Below are 25061 nucleotides of genomic sequence, written 5' to 3' on the forward strand. Positions count from 1 at the left end.
AACTTGTCTAGCACTGTTTACGTTTGGCCACTACGTGCCCACGGACTGCCCCTGCTTCGTGGGAGCAGATTTATTGGGTCTTTGGTTCAGGTGGCCAGCACAATAATGAATGTCTCTCAAAAAAAGAAAAAGGCAGTATTAATAGGCGATCCTAAACTTGTGAGCATTGCGATGTGCTTTCTTACACAACTGCACCTGCCCTTAATTTAATCATCTCACCTTACGCACCCCTTGGGTTTCTCTGTCATCTTTCAGACTACCTTTATGCTCGTGGAACAAGCTACTTAAATACTTCGTTGGATGGAAAATTTACTTTGCAAGAAAGTTTACACTGCCCAGTAGGCGTGCTTTTTTAGCATTACAAGCATTCTCATCAGGGAAAAAAAAGGAGGGGGGGGTTGGGGTGAAAAAAAAGAAGTGCTTGAAAGGAATAATACAATTTATTTTGTCCACTCGTCGCTTGTCTAGTTTGACTTTCTTTTCATGTTTCTGTTTGTGCTGTTTTGTTGTTGATTTGCTGTGGGTGAACTGTGTAATGTTTGTTTTACTGTGTCCTTTGTCGATGCAACTATGTTAAAGCTGTGTGGTCTTGAAGATAACAGTGACATGGTGGTAGTCTTAACATCGTAGTTCGTGTGGAGTAATTACTAGCCTAACCTTGTAGTTTGTGTGGAACTAATTAAGCTGTGATTAATAAGCAAGGTGCCAAAGAACAGCCAGGTTACGTCAAGGGCCTTAGCGCAGCTGCGAACTTTGCTGCGCGATCGGAGCACTTGCCTTGGCTCTGTCCGCAAGGTTCATCTTTCAAGGCAAGGGGTAAGAAATTGTCTTCGCACTGTTTGATGTTCCGTCTCTTTTTTTACGTGTGTGTATACTGTGGTCTAAAGGCATGAGTTGTTATTAGGAATATTACTATCAGAAGTGAGATGTAAATTTAGCAGCTGACTCGGTATGGAACACAAAAGCTGTAGGATATGTGAACAACAAGAACACAACAAAACAAGACAAAATGGGCGTAATAGAGACACCATTAAGGTCCTCTAATTGCTGCAAAACATGAACAGGCTTAGGTGTGCTGCAGCGATGGCATCTTCGACAAATCTGCACCGGTGCATACTGGGGTGCCCAGGCGCTTCGATGATTGGACACAACAGCACACCGGTGTGCCTGGTGCACACCGTTGCAATTTGTCAATGATTTATGGAAGATGCCATTTGTTGAGGCAAATGAACAAAAAAAAAAAACCTATATTAATGACGTCAACAGACTACAAACAAAACATCATGGTGCACACAATGTTCCTCGCAGTTCACTTGTTTTAATTCTTTTTCTCTTAAATGTCAAAGTAGGTAAGCCAGTGACTCTGGCAACAGCAAATAAAGAGAGAAATGCTACTGATTCGTAAACTAGTACTATTTGGTGATGAAAAGCAGCGACTCTGTCCGTGTAGTCATAAACGGATCTGAAAGGCCAAGCTGATCGCAGTACTGAGTGGAATGATTGGCAGACCATGGTGGCCCTTTGTATGGCACATGGTGGCACAGATTTTCAATGCATAAAAATGACAAATTAGGGGAAGTTCACAATACATAGTGTATCAGGGACAGTGTCAATTGGAGTTGCCTCCATTCATAAATGCACATTCAGAAAGCTTTTGTTCGGAGTGGTTAACTCCTTTCGTAAAACATCTCAAAAAGTCCTTTGAACCTAATTTTCAGGAGCACACCAAATGCAGTTGTTCAGTTTCATGACACAAGCATGTAAATCCGTGTGCTAGAAATCTGCATGTACATGTCTCATCAATATGAGCTGAAAATTGCAGACAGCCGCCAGAAGTATCATCAAAGCTAGTAGCATTAATTTTTCAAGATCCTATGAAACGTTTCAAGCTCATGAGCATCTTAATCACACATTTGCAAAGCATTAAATTTTTACATTATAGATGCATGCACTTATATTGATCAGGTGAGTGCATCCAACATTTTGTTTCGTATATGCTATATAAAAAAGAAGGTACTATAGTGCTGAGGGAGGTAGCACTCAACGCTTCAACCAGGGTCAAGCCAAGCTGCTCAGCTGGAGAAGCCCTAAAAAGATAGCATGGTCGTGTCCTTATCTAATTAGCATACTATGTGCTACTCAAAGATCCCTTATAATCACATTCGTAGCGCAAGAAACTAGACGCAGACACAAGTAGGAACCATACACAGAAGGGCACTAGGCATCAACTGTGACTCAAACCAACTAGCCTGCATCACCGCCTTGACTATTTAAAGATACTGAATATGTTGGCTGTGGCCTTTGAAGGCCTATATGAGCACCACAGTGTATTAGTTAACCATGGTTTGTCAAAGCCTGCATAGTTGACCAGCCACACTCTGTGATGAACTACGCCTTGAGTAATGGATTTTAGTCTCACAATGCGTGGAAGCAATTCTGGCAAAGAATGCATGGAAAGCATATGAAAATTTCTCTGATACATTCAAGTCACGCAGAAGCACATGACAAGTTGGATGTATTTTGGACTTGTAGTAAATACTTGGATAGCAGTAAACCATCGCAGTTGGTGTGCTCAGTGTAATGGTGGAGTCTCTACTTGGAACTTGACTATAACGTGTCACTTTTGTGACAATGCAGAATATGGCAACCCAAACCATAAGGTAAAGGTTGAACTCTTAGTTGGATAAATCTGTGCAAAGAAAAAAAAAGAACACTCGTATGCAATGAGTGCACTGCAAGCGCAGCCATTCGCTATCGAAATCTATTCCATAGGCGAAACGTGTCTGCTTCCATATACGTGTCATCGTACATTCCAGCGTATTCACTGGTGCTCGCTTAAGTTCTGGAATGTGCACAGCTGTGCACGTTGCACAGGCACTCTGATTGTAATCGTCGATGACAGGAAGCTTCCAAAGTGTAAAGGTGTGTGTCACACAGAACACCATAGCATTTCAACACAATGTGTTGGCGGGCTAGTTGGTGTGAATCCATAATGCTTTTTAGTGCAAAAATGACACCACAATACAGAAGACAGGACAAAGCACTCCCTGTCTTCGCCTTGTCCTGTCTTCTATCTTGTGGTGTCATTTTTGCAATAACAAAGCATTACAGATTATACCATCTGTTGGAGAGTGAGGAACGCTCACCAAGTAAAACATGAACAAGTACATGCATCAGTAAGTTAGGGACTGTGAACCAAGAACTTTCTTTCTTTCTTTCTTTCTTTCTTTCTTTCTTTCTTTCTTTCTTTCTTTCTTTCTTTCTTTCTTTCTTTCTTTCTTTGTCCATACTCTTTCTTTTTCCTGTCATATACAGTGCCTATTATAAAGGCCATTTTTACCTTTATCTCTGTAAAAAGATGCTTTAATATAATGCTAGATGTGCAGCAAACGCAGCAAGTTGCTTGACTGACAGGCTCACCATTTCTCTGCTGCATGAAAGAAAAAAGTAGAAGGCATGTTAGTAAATGTCGTATTTCATGCTTGTGGGTCTTTGTACTTAGACTATGGCTATGCCATACGTTGCAGAACCTGTGAGGGAATTGCGTGCAACAAGCCGATGGAAAGAGAGGGTAGAATGTGGGCACCTGTGATTAACATTATGCAGTAAAGCTCGTTCATTCGGCGCTCGTTGATTTGGAAAAGCTGATAATTCAGAAGTGTTTTTTGGTCCCAGCAAGTATATGCATTGTTTAACGGCATCAAACTCTCATTAATTTGTTCATATTGGCCACAACATGGTTAATTACCGCAACACGGTCCCAGCAAGTATGTGCATTGTTTAATGGGCATCAAACTCTCATTAATTTGTTCATATTTGGCCGCAACATGGTTAATTCGGATTATCCTTGGAGCGCACCAACCATGAAGCACTGCAAATGTGCGACATAAAGGAGCAAGAATGGTGTTTGCAGACAACCCAAATGGCCACAGGGCTTTAGAAAGGCACAGTTGCCATTCCACAATCGCATTGTTGGTGACCAAGGATTCAGCGGCTGCAGCAAACCTGTTTCGTTTTTTTTTTTTTTTACATGGCACATAAACTGCATGGGTGCTATCTAGATCGCTTCTGTAGCGACTTGGGTCAACGCTGAAACAAGCAGCAGTTTCGTTTTTCCTGCTGCTTTCAGGACTGCGTAGTCGCCATCTATGATTGTGCATTAGCGAGCCAGATTCCTTCAGCAGAATGCGGTGCTTAGCGATGCGGTGCTCAGCAGTTTTGTTTTAACTCTGAGCAAAGGCCACGCACGTGCCTTCAGAACTCCATGGACATTGTGATCGTGTCGTAGCGACCATGGTTTCATCACAGTGGATGCGGCATTCAGTAGCTTCATTAGACTTTGGCCAGTGCGCGCAGAATGTCACAAAGGTCAAACATCATGTAAGCTGTTGAAAATGAAGAGCTTCAGCTGCGGTCCTCATGCTGGCATGAAACTTGCTTGCTACATTGTGATGGACGAACGATCAGTTGCCGGCCATTTTTCGCGGCACAAAAATGATTGCCTCGTGCATGTGGTGGTGTTGGTGGTGGCGGTACATAACAAGAGATTGGTTCAGAGCACGTTTCAGGTTAAGGCACGGGGGTATTGAGCCGTGGTCACATTGTGAACGAAATTGTGAATGACAAAAATTGCGGCTCTTACGCTGCTGTTTACAAATTAAGTGCGGTATTTATGTATTCATCAAGGAAATGAAAGTGCATTGATGAAATAAACATTTGTTTATTGTTTTCTTGATACCTTTGATAATTCAGTATTCGGTTAATTTGAAATTTTTTCCGGTCCCTTGAATCCGAATTAACGAGCTTTTACTGGTAGTACGCCATGAGGAGTTCCCGTCCACTTAACCAGCTTAGGCAGCACAGTCTGGACTTCATTTCTCTGAAGTGATCTCAGCTTAACACCTGCCCTAGAGAAAGGAGAATGAAGTATGAGACTACAAGCATGGAAGGAATGGTAAAAGGGTGAGGAGGGCCTGCAGTTCATGCCACAGACAGAAAAAGATCATCACTGCCACTGCCATCAAGATTGTACCATAGTATTTGTAATGTGATTGTATGCGTGACACGAGTTGTGTAGTACTTCCTGGAAGCCACCCGATTACTCTGGAGCCTTCCACGAATTGTGTTTAAAAGCTGATGTGCTTGACCCATAGATCAGATTTTCGCCATTTCTTCTGACCAATGAGCAATGCAACATTGCAGTTCGCACAACCGAAAGAGAATGTCATCACTCCGTCGCCAAGGGACCCACGAGATGAAAATGCTCATGCAGCTGCCTCAAATTGCACATTCGGATTATCTTAATTGTTGGTAATTTTTTATGCAACAAAATCATCTATTGCACGTAGAACATGATACATTTTCTAGATGAATAACCTGTTAATCTAGGTTGGCTGATAATGTTCCTTCGTTGTCCTTTTTACAAGGCAAGTTGTACCAATGGCTAAGAGGCCAGCAGCTGTCCAGCACAGAACAATGCATGTCAGATGCAGAGGAAGCAGGAATAGTGTAACAACCAACATAACATTTGGCAGAGTGGTGCCGGAAATAAAAAGAAAAAGAAATCAGTATAATGCACGTGGCAGCAGTCGTCACACTTTTGCCTAGAATATGCTAGCCATTGTAGCGAAATTGCTCCATCAGGAACAGAGGAGCTGCCACAATGCTCAGTGGCTTGACACTAATTGTTAAATGTTAAGTCCACAATTAAAGGCCAATGCCAGAATTAAAGGTGCGTGAATTGTTTCATTGTTACATTTATAATGCAATAGCCTAATAAACTTACATTATTCTCATAGTGTCTTTTTCTCTTTTTATGTCATTTAGATTAAACTCTTTATCCATACTGATAGCATTCTACGCACCAATTAAATACTTGTGTATTCGTTGTGATTTATGTCAATTTTTCGGAGTACTTAACCCCCTCCCTGCATAACGTGTGTTTTGAGGGTGGCAAATAAATAAGTAAACAAGAAAAAAAAAACGAATATGCTTCTCTAGGTAGTGCTTAAAACCCGCCATTCAATTAACTGTAAGGACTGCTTGCCCTTGTGAAGCGTGAACACTGAGCCCAGAAGGCGGTATGCATTGGCTAGTCAGCCGCAGATTTATTCAGCTGAGATTCAGCAAGCACACATGCTTCTTCCCGTGCAGGGTTTGAAAAGGCACGCAATGTTGCCACAATGTTGAAGCAACTTTCTCAATGTAGCGGCAATGTTGTGTCAACATTTGGTGCTACTACTGGGTACTTACTTTGCATCTGCTCTTCCGCCAAGGCTGTGCAGCGTAGAAAAGAATGAAGGGGAAATTGAGGAGACTAGATCTCTTGTTTTCTTGAACAACTACAAGGAACGAGGATATAGTGAAGCCGAAAAAATGCATAGGGGAGATAAATTGTAGAAATAGTTTAATGTTAGGGTATCAATTGCTTTTTCTTCATAAAGGAAAAAGCTTTGTTGACAGTGGAAGCCGAATCCAAAAACCGTTCGTGTCACTTTGTCTACTGATAGAGCTATGGCAACAACTGTCCACCTTTTTTTTTTCTTTTTCATTCCTAGAGTTTGCATTCAGGCATTGTAATAAATTATTATTACCTTGTAAATGATCGTCGCAGGAAGAGTTTTCCTTACAATCAAAATCGTCGATTTGTGCTCAACCATCCGAGTGTCTGCAGGTTGCCCCAAACTGAATTGTGTTCTACTACGAAGTGAGAAATTGGTTTAGCAAAGCTCGTGGAAGTTCTCATGAAATGCACTCAGAGTGATGTCATCAGCACTCTTTCGACAATTCTTGCCGCAGGAAGTACGCATGCATTTCTTCAAATGTGCCTCAAAACAACCGTGGGGTGCCGTTGTGTGCACAAGCTCAGTGGTTGAAAGATCTCAATGTGTGCTGTGTCAAACTAGTTGTAGTTGTAGTAATAGTAGTAGTGGTTTATTGTATGAAGGGAAGAAGGATGTGAAGAGCTGTGGGCATTGTTACTGTTTCATTTTCCAGTGGACACTCAAACTGTTCCTAATAGTCACGAGTAAGATGCACACTGAGAGAAACATAGAGAAAAGTTGAAGTAAAATAGATGTAATGAAAATAGAAGGGCATATAGGGACCGTAGAAAGATTCTACACACTGTGTTGAAAGTGTTCGCAGGGGCCCCCCACCCAAGTGGACTGCTTGTATGTATGTGTTTTGAGAAGGGGGGGCATACACTTTGCATGTATTGGTGACCACCACACAACGAGCCCTCCCCCTTACCCCCAAGTATTGATTAAAGCTCCTGGGTTTCCTGAGCACCCCTCCATTCCGCCCCCTCTGATTTTAAATTTAAGCCCTGTGTGTGTCTGGCAGAAGCCAGTATTCTCGCATGTCGAAAGGGGTCTGGCGTGCGATCGAAAAAAATGTTAAATTCTTCAGGTCTGTTGTAAATCTAGTGTCTGTCGAAAGGCTTGTTGAATGCACTAAGACAAGCCATTTGCTATTAAGAGCAACTCGTGCGACACGCTTTCTGCAGGCTTATGCTTAGAATGCTGCAAGAGAAAAGCAGGGACATGGGATACACAAGGATGGCAGGGTTCCTTTGCTAACACGCATGATGGAGGGATGGTGGTTGTACGCACCACCAATCCACTGTACTGTACATTGTTTGCTGACGTGGACTGCAATGTTACCTCTGGAATATTGCTGCTTCTCCCTCTTCCCTTCTGTTTCTTCTTCTTTTCCTCTTCTCTCTTTCTTCTCTATGCTTTTGTGCACTTATGAAGATTATGAAGATTGTTGAGCATACAAATGCTGCCACATTTAATTACGCTTCTGCGCTGTTGTTTTTTTCATATGCCTACATGTAAGCAAACACACAGCCATGTTACAATCATACAGCATATTTTCAGAGTAACTTGCTTAGAATTCTCAGTACTCGTGTGTTTGCATCGAGGTGTGTGTTCCTTTCGAAACCCGGGTATTCAAAGTTAATGTGGGTTCCCCGGCTATGCCAGCATGCCTCATAATGAGGTCATGGTCCTGGCACGTAAAATCCCAGAATTGGATCAGCTCTTTTCTTGTAATTTTCCCCTGGTCTTTACACATCCATGCACGCACAGGCACACTGCGGTTACAAAACTACTTTAATATTTTGCAGTACGTGCTTGGAAAACTTTTTCTCTAGCCTTGCTATACTGGCGCAACTAGTGTAGCCTGACTTTAATATCCACCCCACAGCTTTCAGAGATGACAGGCGTTCAGATGGGATACCATGACGAAGTCGTCGTGCAGAAACTGTTGCCATTAATCTATCTTGTGTTCTAGTAGTCTTTTTTTAGATGGCAGCACTGACATCACCTCATTTTATATTCCAACGCCATGTGTATGGAAGAGCAGCTTGGGCTTGTCGGCAGCCCCGCCGCGGTGGTCTAGTGGTTATGGCGCTCGACTGCTGACCCGAAGGTCGCGGGATCGAATCCCGGCCACGGCGGCTGCATTTTCGATGGAGGCGAGAATGTTTGAGGCCCGTGTACTTAGATTTAGGTGCACGTTAAAGAACCCCAGGTGGTCGAAATTTCCGGAGCCCTCCACTACGGCGTCTCTCATAATCATATGGTGGTTTTGGGACGTTAAACCCCAGATATTATTATTATTATTATGGGCTTGTCGGCACAAAACACAAAGACAGGGACGGAGCGCTTGTGTTGGCTTGCTTGCTCCATCCTTGTCTAAGTGTGCACTATTTCACTCACACCACATGTATAAGCAGCATTTGGCATCAGGACTTCAACATTCCATCTACTCAGATGTAGGGTCACATTTAGACTGAGGTGCAGTGTACAAACCGTGGCCGGAACACATTCCAGGCCTAGAGGGTCAATGTGCGATGCACTTGAGAAACAAACATAGACACTTTGATCATTCCAGCAGGACACATCAACCCTAGCACTTTCTGCTATTCGCTTTCTTTGCACATCGGTGACGAGAAGCAGTAGGCATGTCGCGACAAGGCAAGCTACGTTAAGAGTGAGAATTCACACTCATTAGCAGGCCGCTACATTATCACATGGGATAGGAGACACACAGCTGGAGAATAAAGCAGACACTTGAGTTTCTGGAGTTGATGTGCATTGCCAGAACGACGAAACTATTTTTGTCAGAGCAGGTCTGTGATAACCACACAACACAATGGCACTGTGTGTGATAAAGCACGGTGGCCGACGACCTCGCCCTAATCGTTCTCGGAGTACATTTTAGTTTCGATTTAGACAGTAGTATCATCTTGTGTTGCAACAGTTTGCTTTTTTTTTTATGAGTGCTGACGGAAATATATTTGCTGCTTTTCTTTTCAACAGATGAACACGGCAAGGGCAGCATCAGCCCAAAGTGTGCGAGAACGGTAAAGACAATGTGGTCTCAGTACCGGTTCCCATTCTCAACATGGACAAGGGAGCAGGCGAACATAAGAGTTCCACTGGTGAGTTATTGTTTCAGTAGATTGTGCCACCAAAACTTGTGCCTCTTAAACCCCTTCCGTGCTGGTTTTGTGTACACGCTTCCTGGCAAAAATGACCATGAACAAGCTCAGCTCATTAACAGTACTGTTAATTTTCTAGCAACTGCCATGGGATAACCTCATTTGTCTCGGCACTTTGTTATGCTGCATCTAGATGGTAGCACACTGTAGACATTTTTCCAAATGCGTTCAAGTGCCGCCATCTTGGGCTGATAACATTGCAGTTTTGTATCCATATAAAAAAAAAACAGTTCTACAGTCAACTCGAATGCATGAAAACGGTTGGGTTGGTACATGAAACGTTTCATGACCATGAATAATTTCATATTACGACATAGAAAGCCAGCAAAACATTTCTTTATCACCCCAAGATGGCGACGCCCATGAATGGAAAGTATAATCATGTATATATGAGGCAACATGCTTGTCTACAACTCTGGAGCAGTGTGTTTTGTGCTACACGGGCACGGGATGGCTGCTGTGGCGGCTTAGTGGTTACGGTGTTCGGATGCTTACTCGAAAGACGTGGGCTCAATCCCGGCCGCGGTGATCGCATTTCAATGGAGGCAAAATGCTAGAGGCCCGTGTACTGTGAGATGTCAGCGTGCTTTAAAAAAACCACAGCTTGTTGAAATCATCCGTGAGCCTTCTTCCACTACGGCTTCTCTCATAGCCGGAGTCACTTTGGGACATTATACCCCATGAGACCAAACCAGACAAAACATACTACACAGGTAGCCCACATGTGAGTATACATGGCCACTAATGATGCATGCTCAAACATGAGCTATCGCAAATCGTGCGTCATGTCCAGATGCAAAGGTCCAGACGTGACTCGTGGTCCAGCATTCCAAAGCGCACTGCTCCAATGTTTCATAGACAAGTGTGTTAGCTCTGTAGAAGCAGGAGCCAGTTTAATCTGGCAGAGGAAGAGATACATGTTGGCAACTTTGGTAGTGAAAAATGATTACGCCGTTTTTGCTCAGAATTTAGGATAACTGAGTTGCTTGAAAGAGTTTCATTTCCCTGTGTGTAAGACTGCAGGGGCCACAGCAATATTCTCACGAGACTCGCTGCTGTGGTTTCATGTAACGACACAGTTTTTTCGTGACAGTGGGCTGAAAAATAAAAATTAAAAAATGATAAAGTTTCAAATGATCCCTAGCTCTGTTTATTTACCATAGATGGAATGCATTTTGCCTTCTAAAAGTGTAATTGTGCTTCATCTATCTCAGCAGAGAAAAATAATGCAACTACACTAAGTCATGTGTTGTAACTTATTTTTGCAAAACTGCAAGTTAGTAACCTCATGGCTGAAGCAAAGATCCAACATACTGCAAGTTAAGAACTTGTCGTGTCCCTTCTATCGTAGTTCACAAATTTTAGGCGTATTTTATAAGATATTCTCTACATTTTCAGCGATATCTTTGTTTTTACCAATGTTTTTGCTACCTCTTGATATAATGTGTTCTCATTTATTTCATCTTTCAAGGATCAGATGATGAATACATATCGGATGAAGAAGGCATTACGATGAGTTCTTCCGACGTATCATCCGAGTCTGAGGAAGAGCCCCCGCCTCCAAAACACGAGATTCCCGTTATCGTCATCGACACCACGCCGGGCGATCAGGACACCGAGCTTGACTGGGGTCCCAAAGAAGTGCGGGCTGCTTTGGGTCACATGGACGATGATGCCTTGGAACCCGATGCAGGCGAAGTCATCGACGAAGCCTCACACTTAGGTGCAGATGCCGCTCCTGAGGGCCGACTCAGTGATGAGCAGACGACGCCAGTAAGTCCACGGTCGAGCGACAACCAGACGTCCAGCGATCAACTCTCCGTACAGAAATCTTCGGCGCTGACGAGGTCAGCTGAAAGCTTGGCAAATGCCAGCGTCTCTTCAGGTTTGTCCTCTTCGTCCAACGTGGACAAGTTCTCGGAGCCCGTTCATGCTGCTGGAGAGGCAGTTCCCGCCATCGTGGAAAACCTGGAGTCACCTTCTCTCACAGATGTCTCCGATGTAAGTGCTGCGACGGGCACGGCTCCGTCCAGTGCAACATCTTCGAGGGCAGACCGCTCGCCCGAGGAAGGCAAATTAGGCTACGACCTCCTAGTGGATCGTGGTGGCTCTAGCGGAAGCTCGGCGTTGCCGACTCCCGAAAAAGAGTTCGAGGCCACATTCGAATCGGATGGTGACATCTCTTCCGAGTCGTCTGCAGTCAGATTCGAAAAACTTTCTGGTCGAGAAAGCGAAGCAAGTTCTTCGGTCGCCTCCTCGTCTCATCGCTCGGAGTCCAGCAGGGGGGATGGAAAGTCATCGGGTGCAGACGATTCCAGCTCCGAAGAGCACGGGCCTCTCGTACTGAGGGAACACTCACCCGATGTCGCTAGGACACCCCTCGAAGGAACAAAAGAATGCGTGTCTCTAGGTCACAAGGACGTTTCGAGGACAGCCTCTGGAGAACCAGAGCTGTCGGAAGGGGCATTTCTCCAAGTCTCTACGACTGCCCTCTCTGACCGCCCGGACTCGTCAGAGACGTCGACTACAGACACCATCGAAGAAGCGACAGTTGTTCACCGCAAGGTGCTCCATGCAGACGATGGAGAGCGTCCCCGACGGGATCTTTACTTGATCATGTGACACCTGGGTCCACGTCGCTCAATTCCTGGAAGGCAAGGGAGGATGTACCATTGACAATATGGAGTTGGTGCACCCCGTCACCTCCCTCAATGAAGAGAGCTTAGATGTCTTTCATTTTGCTACAACAAACCTCAAAGTCCTACAGAAATGTATGATGTAGGAGCAGATGAACAAGAAGCAAGTACAAGAAGTAAAGCAGGTAGTGAGAAGGTAGCTGACAGAACAAAACTCGCCCTTGATTTGAACAAAGAAGAACTACCAGTGCAAAAGGGTGCAACGCCAGACATTCTGTCGCCACAAAGTGACGTCACCGACGAGGACACGACGTGTTCGGCATCCATCAGCGACCAGGAGGTATTTCCGAGTGACGCCGACAAGCTTGCCACCCTCGAGGACCCGTAGTACCATCTCCTATCCCGCATCCCATTCCTAGGGAGCTACTGCATGCCCCTATCGCGAGCATGAGTGATGAAGACGATCTCACAGCATCTGATCTGAGCAGGAGAGGATTGCAGCACAACAAATCTGAGCCCTCAGTGTCAAAGATGACACTTTTAGAAACTATGAAAGAGGTCCAGGAGGCACTGGGACACGCAGCCACCGCAGCGACTCCCGTGGGCCAGCAGAGCGACGGAGATGACTTCACCGTCTCCGAATGGGCCAGGGAAGGCGGTGACAAAGAGTCGCTGTCCTTCGTCGAAGACCTCAAGGCAGAGTTTAGTTTCGATGACAGGAACGTCACGCGCAGGCGCAGGAGAAAGAGAGTGTCGTCTGGCAACAAAGAAAATGCAGAGGAAGCCGTAGAGGCTGTGAATATCGATCACCTTAAAACAAGCCAGGAAGCCCTGAATGAGCGTCTCACAGAGCCTTCTCAACCCCTTGACACTGCCTTAACTGTAGTCACTGGTGGCCACGATGTGAAGACCAGTTTACAAGTCGATCCAGCCGCTGCAGAAGTATCTAGACAGAACAAAGGCCACTCGCCCATTCGAGAACCACCCAGGTATCAAGGTTACGGCGGCTCGTTCGTGGAAAAAGTTCGTAGCCGTTCGAGCGAAGGCACCGGCACTGGAAGCGGTGAGCCCCAGGTACCATCGGGCGACGTCATCTACCTCAGGTCTCTCAACATCAACTTGCAGAGACTGGACTTCCCCTCGATTCGCTCTTCATCCCCCAGCAGCCGCGGATCCTGCGAAGAACTGGACTCTGACTGCGGGCTTACCACAGTTGGGGGAACTGGGGCAGGCGGTACAGAATGCTCAGCCTCCCGTAGCACGTTCAGTGCCTGTCAAGATTGAGAGACCTGTAAAAAGTGCGGATCCGCGGATTCGTGTTAGGCCTAACCAATTTCCGGAGAGCTTCCCCGTGTCGACATCAACGCCGCTGCGTCCTTGTGCGGACCCGGTGACGGCCATGCTGATGAGCCGAAGAGAACTGGCTCGCAAGAGCGTGCACGAAGACATACAGAACCTGCCTTACTTTGACAGTCTCAGTCTAGCTGGTGACTTTGACGAGTTCAGGACGCCACCAGAGGCCAACACACCGACAGAGACTTTCGGAACACCTCCCACCTCGCGTCCCGGTTACCTTTCAGCGCTGCACGCGGCCACCGACCCCGAACGGGAACGAGCAAGGCGCGAAGCCCGTGAACGTGCTAGGCTAAAAAGTGATGAGGAGCTAGGTCTGAGCCCATGCAGTTACCGGAAAAAATATGCGCGCACACCGGCCTTCGACGAGATTACACTTACAGACCTCCTAGATCAAGAGGATGAGACGTTCAACGCACTAGACGACAGGTCATCGCTGCGAAGTTTCAGCACAGCTCAGCACAGACTGGCGCAGTTTGAAGATGACGAATTTGGAGGGGGCCTGGACGACAACGGCAATGACTCCGCCACACCAGTTGCATCACCGGCTAGGTCCACAGACGACCTCGATGGGATTGACGACGTGGTTGTGGGCGGCATAACTCTCATGGATCCTTACCAAATTCGGGCCGACGTTTGGAAGCCCAAGCCACCAAAGCCCAAGCGACGCCTGTTTGCCAGGAACGAGGATGATGACCGGAAGACTGCACCGTCTCCAGCCGCATCGACGACTAGGAGAAACCTTCTGTCTTTCTTGGGCTTCAACCGAAGCAACAGCGGAGGTGACAGTTCGGCTGCAACGACGAAGGAGAAGAAGGAGAGCTACAACCGCGAGAAGGCAGCCAAGGATGTCGCCGAGAACGAGAGGACGAAAAGCTTTTCGAGGTTGCGGCTGTCCAAGACGCCGCGGCCCGAGAAGTCCTCATCTCCGAAGAAGGTACCGGCGGCAAAGTCTGACAGTGCGCCTTGCTCGACGGAGAGGGTCAACGCCTCTCCTGAACCCGCGGCTCCCAAAGGAGCTGCCGCTGTCTCATCGGCTTCCAGGCAGCACTCACACCAACCTCGGCCCGTTGTCCGCGAGGAGATGAAAAAGCACATCAGCCTGGACAACCTCAAGTCGCAGCCGATGCAGCTGCCGGCCAAGAGCAGGAGCATCGAGTTTGGCATCATGACAGCACCAAGAGCAACAGGTTAGTTTTTTTACCAGTTTTGATCATCGTTTATGTTAGGCATGTCTATAAACTTCATGTGCCTTGAAAAAAATTTTCGAGTTTTTGCCACTGTCGTATGCGTAGCAGAACTAGAATAGCCAGCCTAAGTGACTGTTTGCACTGTCCAAGTCTGTTGATCTTGCCATTTGTGTACTAAACTCACGTTGTGAAATGAAATATGGAAACATCATAGCAAAAAACTTCGTTCTTAAAATTACTCAGAATTGCTAGTGGACTCTGATCTAACTGTGCTAGCCAAAAGATATGTCACACAAGCTGGGAAATGGTTAAAATGAAAGCATGTTGATTACTTAATCATTCCTAAATTAACATGTTTCTTTTCGTGAATATAGTGCTTTGATCACTGATACATTATTTACACCAGAACTGTGTATACAGTGTACGGTACTTTCTGAATGATGATTACAATGATGATGACGTGGCTGGCCTCCAGTAGTGACTTTTACATGTGCTGCACCAGCCGAAACGAAAGTGCAACAAAGTGGGCAAGAATATTGTGAACATTTTCTTCTCACAGTATTGCTCGAGTTTTCTCACATCACCGTGCTTTCAACATGCAATTCGGTAGCTTGGAGAACAAGCAGACCTCACATCATTTGTAACATTGCTTTCGGGCTGCATGTTTTTTATGGCCTGAATGTAACTGAAAGGCAGCAGCATTTATGTCTGCATTTGCTCGTTTGTTCTTTTCTGTACTCGTAGGCGAAGAAGACGGTTTTGCAGACTCCGATGACCGGGACCTCGACGGAGTTGCTGAGGCTGGTGGGACCTGTGACAAAAAAGCCAAGGTAGGATCAGATGACATACCAAAACTGCGCTACACGCTGCTACAGCAGTGAAAACATGTGACAATGCTAACTGGTTATTTTTAGCATGTGGGAAGCAGTCATGGCGCAGGAGAACTGCATCATTTTGTTTTGCATGAAAAGTGGGACAGAAGGTTAAGGCACACAGCCTTGCACAACAAGCAGTGACTCTCAGCTAACGCATCTTAAGTATGAATTACATTTATGTGTATTTGTGGAGAACATAGCAAAGCCAGAAATTAACCTAAACCGACCCTAATGCATGACTTAGGGGTCTGGAAGTAGCGCTTGGACTGGTTTCATCCCTTCTATAGTATATGCTTTCGGCGTTCATGTTTCGCATGCTGCCAAAGCCTCATGGAAAGAAGTGCGTGGTTGGGATCTTATCCATAAGATGCCACAAAGAGCCCTATCTGATGGGTTTTTAAGATATAATTGCTGTTTAGACTAATTTATACTAATTATATGACTCCAATTTTAGTTGTGACATATCCTAGTGTCCAATCTATCATATAAACAATCCTTAGCTTAACCCATTCCCTCCCTTTTATATATGGTTTTATTTTGATCAGGGTTTTCGGACAACTCGTGCTGGCGCTAGACGGGGCGGTCTGGAAGATAGCAAAGCTTGTCACTCGGGGCTTGTGCCACTAAAAAGAAACTCCGTGCAAAATCTCTTTTGGTAGTTGTCTGCATGATGCGTAAGCGTAGTTTTTATTGTAGGAAACTTCACAACTGTGGCCTTCGCTGAACAATGTTGTCGAGCAGCGTAAGCACAGCATCTTCCATCTGCTTTCTAGCGTTTGTCAGCGTCTCGAATGACCCTATGAAAGGCGCATCCCGCGACCACGAAAACGCACGTTTGGCGTTAAATCTTCCCAAAGTCTGAATTTTCTCAATGTGCCCAGCCCTCCATGTCGGCTTTTACGTCTTGTTCTAGAGAGGGCTTTTAATCCACCACCATGAAGTATTTCAGCAGAGCCTTCATGGAAAGCGTTCTCCTTTTACATTTGTATTGTACTGCCTGTAAATCACATTCGTATGGCTCAGATATATTCACGTTCTGCGAGTGTGTAGGTAAGATACTCCACTTCCAAGTGTGAAACCCTAGGTTTGAAACCCAGAGCCGCCAAGAAAAATTTATTTCGTTTTGTAAAATTTTTTTTGCAGTGATTCGTCTTATGTGACAGATGGACGCACGGTTTTCTTGTTGAGTCGACGTAGAAGTGATTGGGCATTTTAAAAAATACCACCACTTGCGAGAAGCAGTCGACCTGTTTACCGTGAGATGTCTTTTTTTTTTTGCAAGCATTACCTTTTATTGGCTCTAATACTGCAGGTTTGCTGTCATGCTAGTTATGCATTAGCAGAAGAGTATTCCTTCAGTGCGGAAAGCAAGACTACAAATAGTGTCCCCTATGTGTTCCTTGTCTCTTGGTTTCATTCGTTTGTTGGCATACGGTGCGGTCATTGAAGCCCTTTGCAATGGTTCGTCATCAGTCATGCGCACCTTGTCAAATGCAGGCCATCGATCCACGCAAGCTTGAGCGGCTGACGCTGCGGGTTCAGCGTCAGCAGGAGCGGAAGCGGCAGCGGACGGCCCAGGAGCTCCAGCGGCGACTCGAGGAGATCGAAGTGAGTCTGCGCTCCCTGGAGCATCGGGGCGTCCTCGTGGAGCGAGCCCTCCGTGGCGAAGAGGATGATGATGAAGGTGAGTGCTTCGACGTTTAAGACTTTGTGAAAGGGACGGAAAGTTGGGCAAGTTGGTACGCATGAATTATGAAAAGAAACAGCACAAAAAAATGTATACAAAGCGGAAGGAACATATTGCCATGTGCGTATATTGTTTTATTTTGATGTATTCGGATTTCACTCACAAAAGTTTATCAATGCTCGGTGCAGACCGCACTGCATTGTTTGGGAAGCTTCACGATTGTTTGAGGTCATTCTGTTAAGATTACGCACAGGACGCGTTTAGTCGAGAGCTTACGCGAGCACCAGCAACGACGCTGGAAGGTTCGATGACTGATGTATAAAGACAACGTGTTCCACTGATGATCAAATTACTCGACGGCTGACACTGTTCTTGCCGCTATCAGTGTACAGCTTGAATTGCTTGTACTTTGACCTTCCATTTTCTGGGCACATGTTCACCCAAATAAAGATCTGTATTTCTGACTTCTGGAGTCTTCATCACCGTCGCAGCCACGTGACAATATGTAGTGACGAGGAGGAAGAAGAAACACTCTGGCATCTGTTGCTGTGCATGTGATCTGCGTTCATGTTCGACTGGCACTACCTTGACTGTGTGAGTTGTCAGTGTTTCACAAATAATCGTCATACGACACCTGGTGGAGGTTGCTGCTGTTGTCGTATGACAGTTTGTTGTGAAACACTGACAACTTGCACAGTTGAGGTAGCGCTGGTCAAACATGAACGCAGACGACGCACACAGCAACAGGCGCCCGAACGTTTCTTTTTCCTCTCCCCCACTACACGTAGAATACAGGATGAGCATTGCGTTCTAAGTCCTTTCCGCTTTGCCTACATCTTTTTGCACTGTGTCTTTTCATAATTCAAGTTTTGGACTCCACCTGGCACCTTACCTGTATTCCTGAAAAGAAATGTTGTTGGCAGGGTTCTTACCAAGCCATTGTTGCATGAAAGGCTTATGCTTTGCTGCAAGCTCTCGAGTGCTTCCAGGGCATAGCTGGTCCCTGTGGTACAACCACAAGCACAAACACGACATCACTATAATGCTGCCATATGCAGTAGAACCCGTTAATACCCTTGTTACACAGGCAAGTTAACCGCAGTTACGACCAACCACGGTTAACCGCGTTGAACCACGGTTAGCGCCAACCACAGTTCGCCGATGTTACACGGCGCACAAGCGACCTCGGTTAAAGCAGACTTGCTTTGGCGTGAATGGCTCTGCGTCTGGCGGCAGTCCGGCGTTCAACTCGGCTGTTATTGCCGCGTCCACTTTCGCATTCCTTGAGGTGCTTCGCAGATGACGCTAATTGTTTTCCCAAAGCCTAATCAGGCTTTCTGTGGTTCGTGCAGTCCAATTCGTTTTTCACGAACGCTCGCGGCGTACACACATCCTCCATGGAGGCCGCCATTTTCTCGGTTAGCCGCCAAACCGAGGCCGCCAAGCTCGGTTTCGTACAACCGCGGTTAACGGCATAACCGCGGTTTCGCATACCGTGTAACATAAGCGAACCGCGGTTACGCGTAACCACAGTTACACTAACCGAGGTTTAAGCTGTCCGTGTAACAAGGGTATAATACATTTTTCACAGGACCGCGGAAAAAAAATAAAAATGCGGTCCTGGAGACAAGACTTTCCGGGCAGGTAGGTACTGCCAATCTGTGATAGAGGGTATCCCCAAAAAGCAGGAACTGTGGCTGAATTGATACGGAATATTTATTTTAAGAGAAGGTGTGGTGGGGAGGGGGTGAGGGGGGAATCTTATATGGCGAGGAGAATGGCACACACTGTAATGTAATGTTAAGAAGTAATGTTAAGAAGTGATGTTAAGAAGTGATGTTAAGCTGAGTAAATTACTTGAGCACAGCTTTTTCAATGTAAGAAGGAATACACTGGGAAAGGAATGAATAAAACAGAATGTTTTAATGACACGACAGTACAAAAAACTAATTTCAATAATGCAAGAGATCAATTCTCTTGAACCTGAGATCTGGCAACCGCGGCTTGATGCTGTGCCCCGACGAAGAAGTTCTCTTCACAGCGACCAAACATCAGGCTTGAACCTGAAGGAAATGAGGGTCCAATGCACTGTGGTACTATAGGACAAGCATTCGCAAAACCGCGTGCAACTCCACCATATGAGCACTGGCCAAAGCAGAAGTCTCAATTTGTTGCCTCGCTCTTTCTTTGAGGCAACACTGAAACTTTGTTGTATTGAAATCATGCGTAAACCCACTTCGTTACATTGAAGTTCAATATACGTGGTGTTCTATGGACATGAAGTTGTAAAAAGTGAAATACTTCATTATATAGAGAATTTCTTAATATTGAAGCTTGTTATATTCAGGTCTAACTGGGTATGCAAATAAACATGTAAGTAAGAACAATGCGAAAACAGGCGAGGTAAGAAGTTAATAAGTAAAGAGGTGTCGTAATAAAGGGTGGGGGGAGAGAAACAGGTAGGATAAAAAGAAAGCATACAAAAAAAGAAAAATAATTCAATAGAGAGAAGCCTTAAGTACTACTGGTCCTAGTTGTGTCCCTACAATAGCAAACAGATACAGGAGCTTCTTTTCAAACGTTTCTACTTTTTCAACATTTCTACCTGTTGGTTTGAGTGTATTGAACTTGTGAATGAGATATGACTCTGCAATGTATATTTACATGCATTAGACTTTCTGGCAGCCTTAGCCATCGCAACGACGATGCCCAAGTGGAAGACTGTCAGTCAGTGGTATAACGTGTTGGCATTTTGTTGCTAGGTGCTCATGTTCTCGGCCATTACAGATCTTCAGGCAGAAGAGAAGGACCTGACGCAAGTGCTGTTTCGGTTGATGCGGCAAAAGAACAAGTTATCCAGGGAGGAGCAAGAGCTGCTGATAAGGTATTTCATGCAGTAATTTTTATTGCGATAGCAATTATATGGACACTCCAGGCATGCTTCCGCCATCGCCATGATGTTCCGTATCAAGTCCATACAATGTGCACATGCAATGTTCATTTTAACATAAAGCGCAAACAGACAAGGACGGAACAAGAAAACAGCACGAGCACTTACTCGCAGCTGAAAGGTTTATTGGAAAAAATGTCTTATGCATGATAATTTGTAGATTGTGCTTGTCAGGTGAACAGCTAACAGCAGGATGAGTGGGCAAAAGACTGTCTCAGGAAAACTATCTCACAGTTCTATGAAGTCACTGCCACTAGGCTAACACACGTGTCCTTGTTATGACCGATGTGAAAGGCTTCAACAACTTCTCGTGCTACTTGATCAGCATGTGTGAAAAGAATCTTAGTGTCTTCCAATCTTACGGAGCAACGTACACTGTTGAAGCATTAAGTTTCAGAATCAAGGCGAATGTGCGTAATTATATGGCAAGCCAGCAACAGAACGTGAAGCTTTAATCTCGTATACAATTTCTGATCGGTTCAGTGATCCTCCTAGTGCCAGTAGCTCGCACCGAAAAAACGCTAACATAAATGGTAAGAAAATATTGTTCTTTAACGGCATTCTACAGTAGACTTGTTGAAGCTTCTTAATTACAAGAAAACCCCTGATGTCTGGCCAGGTTTTGCTGATGGCGTCGGCAAACTCGCATTTGTTACTGGACGCCACTTCCCTTTCCATGCCAAGACTGATGTCATGACTTTTACATTTTTGTGACACCATGCTTTACACTTTCGTCTGTGGGTAAATTTTTTTTAGTACATATTGTAGTCTGAAGACCAAGCAGGAGGGGCAAAAAAAAGGAACATAGTGAACAAAACTGAACAAGTTACACAACAGGTTATAGTAAGCATTACTACTTGAAGGCAAGCTTAGACTAACAAATAAGATTAAATATGCATATGTAAAAAAAAAATTGCACAAATTTGTAGAAACGCTCTTATGCACACAAAGGTAAAGCAAACACAATTTAGATCATGAGTTGTCATAATGTAGACAAGACTATGGTAATATCAACAGTGACGTTTACACAAAAAGAGACGTATGTTTTTCGAAGTCAGGAAAGCTACATTTTGGAAAAGCATTTGAAGGCAGCGCATTCCATTTGCTATTGCTTTGCGGAAAAAACGAGTGTTTGAAGAGTATGTGCGAAGTATGGTGTCACATCGTAATTGTGACTATGTATTGTCTGCTGGGAATTTCGCAGTGTGTGTAGGTAATGTGCGCGGTGTGATCCTGCTTCATCATCTTCTTTACATTTTCCCCACACAGGGTCAAGGACCTGGAACTAGAGGACCAACAGTCAAAACTTCAGCAGGAGATGCGGGAACGCATGGCCATTGACGGTAAGCACGCCACAGTACCCTGTATACATCTTGTGATAAGTATTGCTAAGTGTCCTAGGAATAGAGGACACAGGTTAAAGGGTGTTTATTGTGTCATCTGTGCAGAGCTAGCTAGCCCATCGCGCAGCCACTGTAACATGCTGGCGGAGTATTTTGTGAAATCAAGGAACTTGCCATGCTGAAGTATCGAGCAAGTAACGTTCACCCTGTCGAAAACTCGTGCCTTTGTCATTCACAGGTGAAGTCTTGCAATCAGGAATGCATTAACAGTGTCACGACAGGGCTAATATTTTTTTACCGTATGGGCCACTACTTCTGCTTCAGGTGTGCGAGGCTTCGGCATATGGCAACACCCCGTAGGTGGTGGCAGTACTATCGTGATGTAAAGAAACGTGAACAGTGCGGCACTGACATACTCCGCTGTTCGCATTGATTTACTAGTAGTTGTAACTTGGCTGGTATTAAAGGTACACTAGTGTCATCTACGATCTATTCAAGAATGACTCAGCATCTTTTATTGCCACAAAGGTAAGAGTGCGATGAAGACAAACGCGTATAGCGGAGAACTTATTCGCCACACTATTTCACATTTCATAATCCCTGTACATACTCAATGTGGCACATGCCCTTCTAGATAGCATACCTACACGCCATTGGTGAAATAAGTAAACACCTGTCGTGCCCGCTCGCTCCCGCGTGCTCTATAGTTTGCTGAGAGGCATAGATCGGCAAAATATGTGGAGCTCACTCAGACTCACTCATGGAATATATTTTGCCCTTAGGACTCACTCGGACTCAGACTCACCAAAGTTTTTCTTAGTCAGACTCACTCAGGCTCACTAAAATTTTGCTCGACCGGATTCACTCGGACTCATACTCACCTAAATATTACTCACTCGGACTCACTCAGACTCGGACTCACGGCTCGATCTGAGTCTGAGTGAGCCTGAATGAGTCGACTCATGAGTCCGTTAACGTATGATTAGTTTTTTCAATCAGGATGTCAACGCACTTAAACGCCAATACGTCACATAATCGATGCTCACGATACGCATTTTGGTCTCTTACCCTCCTATACGAGTCACCAGTGATTGCAATCCAGAAAGGACATTTTTATTGACATATATGACTCACATGAGATATTTTTATCAAGAACTTTCTTTGAAAATTTTTGCAGGGGGGGGGGGGGGGTTAAGACACGATAAGGCACGCCTCTGATCAATAAATATTGGGCTTGTGTATAAATGCTAGTGCGTTGATATAAGTGTGAGTAGAAGAGAATATCAACGTGAGCCGTCATATGGATAACAGTAATGCTGAAGTTGAGCAGTTATCACCATAGGTCGGCAAATAAATTTTGAGCTCACTCAGACTCACTCAAGAAATATATTTGGTGCTTAGGGCTCACTCGGACTCAGACTCACCAAAATTTTCCTCAACTGGACTCACTCGGACTCAGACTCACAAAAGTTTGTCTCAACCGAACTCACTCAGACTCAGATTCACGGCTAGATCTGAGTCTGAGTGAGTCTGAGTGAGTCGACTCATGAGTGAGTTTGCCGACCTATGCTGAGAGGAGAGCAAATGATTTGTGGCTGTCTTCGATACGGATTCATAAGTTTCCTGCTGCGTGCAGCACAACAATATTTGTCTCGCATGTTTACAGGAGCCTTGGCTATGGATCAGCAGTGTTTTCTGACTGCTATGTTCAAGAAATGCTGCAGGGCCACTTTAGGGCAAGCAGAAGGCATGCTTGATAGATGACTATTATTGTTGCGTGGCAAAAATACATCCCATGGGATGCAGTGGTCTCTGGAGTGTGGCTTCGCCCCATACCTTGCACACTGATGCTGCATTCAATTTGAGTGAATCTTCTGTTATCCCTTTATAATCTTGAAACAATTGTTCACACGTGTACGTGAACAAGCGTTCACGCGTCAGTCGTGTACGGGTGTCACGCGGGCACTTTTCATTACGATCAGGGCTGATCAGCATAAGGCTCTGTCCGGATCAGGCACTTGCAATCGTGGTCAGGCCCACTCGGGATTGAAAATGATCGCAATCTGCGCATTTCGATCTGTATCCTAGATCACGATTTGGCTGACGTTCGCACCAACTTGACCTGGAATAGTTTAGACCATGTAGCAGTGACCACTGTTGGTCGCAATAAAAAAATTCGGTCCGGATCGTCCCCGATTACGATCAAAGGTGCCCGTGGGATGCAGGTGTCAGTCATTGCGAACTAGAATATTGGATGTGAATGTAGCACAGCATGCGGCTGTTTGCCTCACACGCACCTAATGTGTGTTTTGCAGACTCGGAGAAGTCTCCTCGAGACATTGAAAAGGAGCGGGAGATCCTCAATGAGATGCTGGAAATCGTGGAGAAGCGGGACCGGCTAGTGGCCCAGATGGACCAGCTCAGGATACGGTATGTAGTACATAACACCACACAGATAAGCACTAGCTCACACGAGAAACGTTCTCTGAAACTGTTAATCTCGAAAGAGAATCAATATGATGTCAACTTGTCTCTTTTTTGTGTCTGTGTTTTAAGCGAAGTTTTGTGCCTTGTAAATGCTGAAATGTGCTACACAACTTGGTGTAACGCTTGTTTCTACAAACTGGCTTGGTTCTGGCTCAGGAGCGCGCAAAAGTTGACAACAAAAGGCTCGTTTTCAGAAACTGCATAATTTGCTTACAGAGAAACGTGGATTTCGAATTGCATATCCTATTGCAATTTCGCAGGGACAACGGCCATGTGTTTTCCTATGCTCTTATATAACACAGTCACACGCACAGCCAACCTCCTCAGAACTCCTTTTCATCATTTTAACACTTTCGTGACCGCGGAAAAATCGGTTGTTTCTGGCTAGTCCAGGAAATATTTTTTTCCTGCCACAGAATATAATTGATGGTAAAGTGTAGGGTATCAAATGATACAGGAAGAATTGGTCTTTCTAACAGTATTAATTTCAAACAGCTGATTTATTTCGAATATAATAAAAGAATTATCAAATAAAGAAAAATGCTTCATAAAGAAAGAAAGATTCATAAAAACATCAATGCTACTCTGCAAATGTTAAACATTTAAAAAAATCGAAATATACGTTTTGAACGCAAAGCCCTCGTATAATAATAGTGGAAATATAAGCTCTGTAGGTACAAAGATTATTTACATAAATACAAGAATATAGGCACTAGTGCCTATCATGCCACCACGCGATGCAGGTTCTCTACGCGGTGAAACAAAGGCTGGCTGCGCATGTTTCGGGGAAAAAAAATGTTTTCTGTTCAACTTTCCTAGCATAGCTTGCAGTTCTGGTATTTTTCAATTTCCCTGTGTATTTGTTGAAATGAACAGTGTAGTCTGTACCAAATCTGCAAAAATCCATAATTGTACCCTCATTTGACCTCTTTCTTGCTCATATACTGCCGAATACCATACCGACCTTCACATTTCACCATTTTCTCATCCACTGAGAGGCTCTGACGGGGTTAAAAGATAGCGTAGAAA

At 44.9% G+C, this 25061-nt stretch overlaps 1 protein-coding gene across 1 annotated transcript in view; it reads left to right on the forward strand.

The window, feature by feature from the left end:
• LOC119403408 (F-actin-monooxygenase MICAL3-like) overlaps positions 1-25061 on the forward strand; it is a 152537-nt gene that overhangs the window by 123862 nt on the left and 3614 nt on the right. Inside the window, 10 exon segments of the mRNA XM_049418315.1 lie at positions 10983-12129; positions 12229-12527; positions 12530-12942; positions 12988-13359; positions 13397-14690; positions 15435-15520; positions 17063-17249; positions 20040-20136; positions 21472-21545; positions 23861-23975. Coding sequence (XP_049274272.1) covers positions 10983-12129; positions 12229-12527; positions 12530-12942; positions 12988-13359; positions 13397-14690; positions 15435-15520; positions 17063-17249; positions 20040-20136; positions 21472-21545; positions 23861-23975 — 4084 coding nt within the window.

The sequence above is a fragment of the Rhipicephalus sanguineus genome, chromosome 8, assembly GCF_013339695.2.
Source record: "Rhipicephalus sanguineus isolate Rsan-2018 chromosome 8, BIME_Rsan_1.4, whole genome shotgun sequence".
Lineage (NCBI taxonomy): Eukaryota > Metazoa > Arthropoda > Arachnida > Ixodida > Ixodidae > Rhipicephalus > Rhipicephalus sanguineus.